This window comes from Ailuropoda melanoleuca, chromosome 2 (assembly GCF_002007445.2).
Source record: "Ailuropoda melanoleuca isolate Jingjing chromosome 2, ASM200744v2, whole genome shotgun sequence".
Taxonomy (NCBI): Eukaryota; Metazoa; Chordata; class Mammalia; order Carnivora; family Ursidae; genus Ailuropoda; species Ailuropoda melanoleuca.
Window position 1 is genome coordinate 120281502 of NC_048219.1, and position 6000 is coordinate 120287501.

The 6000-nt window shown below is 36.7% G+C and overlaps 1 protein-coding gene across 4 annotated transcripts in view; it reads left to right on the forward strand.

Moving 5' to 3' along the window:
• Nucleotides 1–6000, forward strand: part of EPC2 (enhancer of polycomb homolog 2) — a 118710-nt gene that overhangs the window by 45982 nt on the left and 66728 nt on the right. For all 4 annotated transcript variants that reach the window (XM_034654552.1, XM_034654548.1, XM_034654549.1 and 1 more), the window contains one exon: nucleotides 1777–1936. In XM_034654552.1, the coding sequence (XP_034510443.1) occupies nucleotides 1777–1936 (160 nt within the window). The remainder of the gene's footprint in view (nucleotides 1–1776; nucleotides 1937–6000) is intronic.

Consider the following 6000-nt stretch of genomic DNA (forward strand, 5'->3'; position numbering starts at 1 on the left):
GTCAGCAAGGTAATAGGAAAGTATAGGTTTAAATAATGCTAGAAATTGCTCTTTCAGAGCCTGGCTTTCCTAATTTCTTGATGCTGTTTGTGGCTGTGTTTGATCCTCTCACAATTTTTTAGCTAACTTGAAAGTTTTTTTACTAAAGACTCTTACTAAATGGATAGTAATATTTGTATGGGCAAGTGTATTTAGTGCTCCAACTTGGGATCCTATCCTGTGAAGAAAAACATTTCTTCTGGTATTGAAAGTGGAAAAACTAAAATCTAAGCTAGCACCCACCCACCTTTTATCTCAATTGCTTTCCTTTTGTTGAATGTCTCTGAGCTTTTGTCTATTTTGGACAGTTTTTTTTCTCTGCGTGGATTGTTAGTTTACTTACTTATTAATTTTTGGTCTTTTGCCTTGCTAAATCTATATCTCTATCAGTCCTGGAAGTTTTAAAGATTTTTTTATTTATTTGAGAGAGAGAGAGAGAAAGCGATCACAGAGAGGGAGGGAGAGGGATCACAGAGGGAGAGGGAGAAGCATACTCACTGCTGAGCGGAGAGCCTGATGTGGGACTCGATCCCAGGACCCTGAGATCGTGACCTGAGCGGAAGGCAGATGCTCAACCGACTGAGCCACCCAGGTGCCCTGATCCTGAAAGTTTTAGTTTAGATTTTACTTTCTTTGGGTGTCTTTCTCTATCCTCCTTAGACAGTGGTTTGACCAATTGAGTAGAGAAGAGACATGCTTGTCAAGTCCAAACATGATTGCATACTTAGATACCTCTCTTATAGCTAAGTTCCTTAATAGCAGTGTCTCTCATTCACTCTTAGTTTCTGGTGTCTATTAGGTACTCTGAAATGTATTGAAAGAATGACACTGATAAATTCTTAGCCAGTACTCTTTTATCTTTTAGATAAAGAAATTACAGAAGGCCTCTCTGATAAGATTTGACGTGAAGAAATTTCAAAAGCAATCTTTTTGGATATTTAGGAACCTGAAGGAAAGTCAGTGTGGCTACGATAAAGGATGGGTAGGGAGAGGTAGAAGATAAGGTCAGAGAGAAATAAAGCCATATAAGTCAGCGATAATTTTAATCTTTAATCAGAGTATGAAGGGGATCTTTTGGGGAGTGACTGGACCTAATTTGCCTTCTGCAAAGTAAAACTACTTTGTTGAGCATGGTCCCTTGTGGGTCAAGGGAGAAAGTGGGTATTAAGTGGGGAAGACAATGAAAGTTACTAGAATCAGGATGTATTTTATAGGAACTTTTGTTTAACCTTAGTTTAAAAATATTTCTTGCTATGTTACTAATATAGTCTGTTGAACATAATTTTTTCTTTTTTTGAGTTATTCAGTATTTTGTACTGTTGAAGTTTCAGGTGTGTACTTGCAGAAGATAATTAAAACTTGTGACACACTCTTTTCCTGTCATTTGCATATTTTCCCATATTCTGGTATTGGTGACAAACACCTCTATTAATTTGGCAAACAAGGGATCAGTTTTCTTTTAACTGAGTTGTTAAATTCTAGTTTGTGAATATGTGTATAATCTTCAAAGAAAATTCTACTTAATAAAATTATAAACATCTAAGGTGATGCCAGGTTGAGCACAAGTATTAAGAGATATCAATGGCAATGTTTTCTATAGTTCTGTGGCAAAGAAACTGTTTATAATTAATTCTTAAAGTCACCTTGCAGTTATTAAACAAAGTAAATTTTAAATAGAATTCTGCATTGTATTAACATTATTAAAACGACTTATGTTGCCTACTTTACATTTTCCAGGAACATCACTTACAACGAGCTATTTCAGCACAGCAAGTGTTTAGAGAAAAAAAAGAGAGCATGGTCATTCCAGTTCCTGAGGCAGAGAGCAACGTCAACTATTACAATCGCTTGTACAAAGGAGAGTTTAAACAGCCAAAACAGTTCATTCATATTCAGCGTAAGTTTGTTAATGCATTGTTTTCTGTTTGTAATTTAAATTTGTCAGCAGTGAAAATTCTTTCTTTTATGTCCAAAGAGATTTTAATTTTTCAGTGCATATACATTAAGTCATAGAAATGTAAAACATTAAGGAATAAAATCTCTCTGTGCTTAACATCTGAACTTGGAAATCATTTTGAGTGTTAGTTGCATTTGGAACATTTGATATTTAGTACAGAATTTTGTGTAGCACTTACACCTTATTATTATACATCTAAAAGTTGGTAGATTACTGTACTCAAGATTTATATAGCCTAGTGGCTATAATGCTGATTAGGGGTGAATCTTCAGAAAATTTTTAGAATTAGATTATTCTATCATCTACCATCATCTAATTTTTATAAAATTATATTTCTGCCTCCTTTGATACTCTCTTATTTTTCCCCATTGTTATATTTAATCATGATCTCTTGCCTTAAAACTATTTCACTAAATTATATTTACTACTCCTCCATCACCTTTCCTTACCCTCTTCTAATGTATCTTCTCCATGAAGTCCACTGGCACCAGAGTGGTCTTCCTAAAGTGTCAGTCTGATCTAATTATTCTCTGGCTTAAAATCACACTATTCTTTATTGTCCATAGTAGGAGTTTTCAGGGGTTGGTTCAGATAGATGCTGATGTTTTGGTATGGTGCCTGATTGTATAAGAAAAAGCCTTGGGTAGTTGTTAAAGTAGAGATTCCAGGGCTCTGCTTTAGGTCTGAGGTATGTGGCCTGGTAATAAGTATTTCAAAAAGTTCCCCAGGTAATTATGAAACCTCTCCAGATTCAAGACTGTAAGATCGACTGTTTTCCATCAGTTCTAAGGTGCACATTTTTTATTGATCATTTTTGAAATGAGATTGCTTATAAAATTGCTGTTGTCCTGGGTTCAGGTCTCATTTATCTAAAGAAAATTTGCGTTTGTTTCTGCCAAGCATCTAGTGACACTTCAACAGGAGACCACTTTAAAGTCTTCAGTGTTTATTTTGTTTGTTTTTAGACCACACTGGTAGCTTTAGTTCAGCTGCAGACCTGCCTAGAGTTTAGTTCTTAGGGGGAGAGTTTTCCCTCCTCCTTTCACCTAAGGGCAAGTTGAGAAATGAAGTTCCTTGCTATTCTCTTTTCTGCATAGCTGGTTTATTTCTTTACTCTGAAGTTGTTGCCACTTGTTAGTGTATCTCTGTGCAGGAGTAGTCTATTAAACTACTTAATAGACTCCAGCAGAAAGCTTTTTTTTTCCCTTATAGTACATAAAGTCATGGTTCACCTTTTAACTGATGGCAGTTTAGATTTGACAGAGTTCAGTAATAGCCAAATTCTCTAGTTTGAGTACAAGACCCTTTGTGATTTTCCCCCCTATTTCCTGTTCTTCCCCTCAGTCTCTTTACCATAGGAACTAATGTAAAATTACTCATGTTTGCCTGGTTGTTTCATGTTTTGTACTTGCACGTGCTGTTCAAGTCATCTTTCCCCTCCTGTAACTCATTTAAGACCCAAGTCCCCTACGAAGCTTACCCTGACTTTTCTCACTTGACCTCTGTTTTTTACTCATCTCAGTATCTTTGTACATACCTCTATTAGAGGACTCACCATACCTAGTTGCAATTATTTGTAACCATTTTTTCTCTCCTTTTAAACTATGAGCTCCTGGGCCAGGGACAGTTTTATTTTCTCTTTGTATCTTTAGAGTAAGCTGCATGGCTTATAGATACACAGTAAATAGTATGTTTGTTGACTGAATCGTTTTTAAATGGCTTTTAAAAAGGCTCTTAGGTATCAGAACCAATTTCCAGAGACCCTTCTCTGAAGCATTCAAGAGAACTATGATGCAGAAATTATTTATGTGATTTCTTTCCTCTGTGTTAGTTTGTTGAATTTGCCTTGTCTTTGTATTGGGAAGGAGATAGCTGTTCATAATAGGAATTATAAGGATTTTTTCAAGCCAAAGTATGTGTGTGTTGTTGTTTTGTATTTTAGTAACAGTGTTGCTAGACATCAGGACCATATATAAAAACCATCCTAGAAAACCAAGAACGTAGAAATTGGGTGTAGTTAGACCCGTTAGATACAATAAATATTGATCTTGGATTGGCTTTTAAATTTCACTTATTCTATTACTGTAGAAGATGGAATAAAAATAATAGAACGTTATTTTTAACTTTTTTTTTAGTCTGTCAACATATGTATTCTACATATTACATACAATATCTTCCTGCACATACAAATTTTCATTGTTTTTTTCTATGTACATTTTAAATTTCTTAGGTTTTAATTTAGTCTGTTGTCATTTTCAATGCCTATTAATTCCATCAAATTGATACTCCACAATTTGCTAACCTCTGTGCCTATTACTAACCTTAAACTTTTCTGTAATAAAATCTAAATACAGCATGAGATTTTTTTTTTTTCCAATGAAGGGCTTTTTTTTCTAAAGTTTGTTTATTTTTAGTAATCTCTACACCCAGCGTGGGGCTTGAACTCACAAACCTGTGATCAAGAGTCACTGAGCCAGCCAGGCACCCCTCAAGGAAAGACGTTTAAATGTTTTTTGACATAACTTCTTTCTGAGTTCTTAAGTATAAGGAATTCCAGAAAATATTGCTCTGGCTTTTTGATTTTGTTCTTTATGTGATAGATTTGAAAGTATCCCCGTTTGCCTGGCTAGAAAAAGACATTGTTCAATTGCCACCCTAGGGTGGCCTACTTCAGGTCCATCCCATTGTTTGCCTGGGCTTTGGCAGAAGCTCCTTTATCAGTCCACACCGCCACTAATGTGATCATTATCCATTTAGAGTTGATCAAAGAGTCTCTGTTGTCTATCGGATAAAATTTTAGTGTCATATTTTAAGGCCCTTCTTTGTGCCTATCCAGCCGCAGTTCCCTGTGGGTTCTTCCAGTAGGACAACAACCATGTCGAAATGAGCTGTTGGAAGTGAAGGTCTCTTTCTTTCTCTAGCTGGTAAACTTCTCAGCAGCAGAATTTCACCTTATTCACCATAAAGTCCCAGAATACGGCCTCATTACAATTTTTTCCCCCAATTCCTTTAACCCTTCGCACTTTCAGCTACAAAATAATGAGCTCCTTGCAATACTCTGACTTATGCCATATTTTCTCATACCTCCATGCCTTCACATAACCCTTTACTTCTGTCCTCCACTTGTTAAAATATAACCTGTTCTCTATGTCTCATCTCCAGGATTACATTTAGCAGCCTTCTCTAAGCAAATTGTTTCCCTCAAGCCCTCCTGTGTCATGTGCACACCCTCATTGTGGCATTAACCACCTTTGATTGTGATTGTTTGCCCCGTGTTGTTTCACTAGGCTATAACAGTCACTGAAAATAGGGACTTTTTTTTTCCTTTTAATTTCACTGCCCAGTAATACCTAGCATGTGGTTAGGTATGCAATTTAATATTTGCTGAATAAATAAGTAAATGAGTGAATGAATGGATAATTGAAGGTAAAAGTATCACCATGGCATTTTTGAGACATTGATCTTACAGGACTCAAAATTGTACACAGAACCAAATATAACTGAAATTATTGATATGTACAGTGAAATTGAGGAACTGTGTGGATCCAAGTTGGAAATGAAAAGTGAGCACTGTTATTTACAGCAAGTCATTTTAGGACAGAACACGTGTATGCCAGGAAGGAGTTGGGAGTGGAATGATTCCGGTCTTGGTATGGATGGGAGAACATTGTTCCTTCCCGTCTCTTTCAGCACCAGTTCTCCGTAATCACCTGTATTGGTAGTCTGAGGAACTTCTTTAATCAGAACACACTGGGGTATTCTTTCCAGGTTGGAAGCATCTTGAAGGCATATAGCCGTTGATGATCTAAGATACTCAAACTGTTCCTCATTTGGCTGATTCTGCATACTGGTCAATTGGATGACACATGCATAAGATGCTATCTCCATTGGGGCGCCTGGGTGGCACAGCGGTTAAGCGTCTGCTTTCGGCTCAGGGCGTGATCCCGGCGTTATGGGATCGAGCCACATCAGGCTCCTCTGCTGTGAGCCTGCTTCTTCCTCTC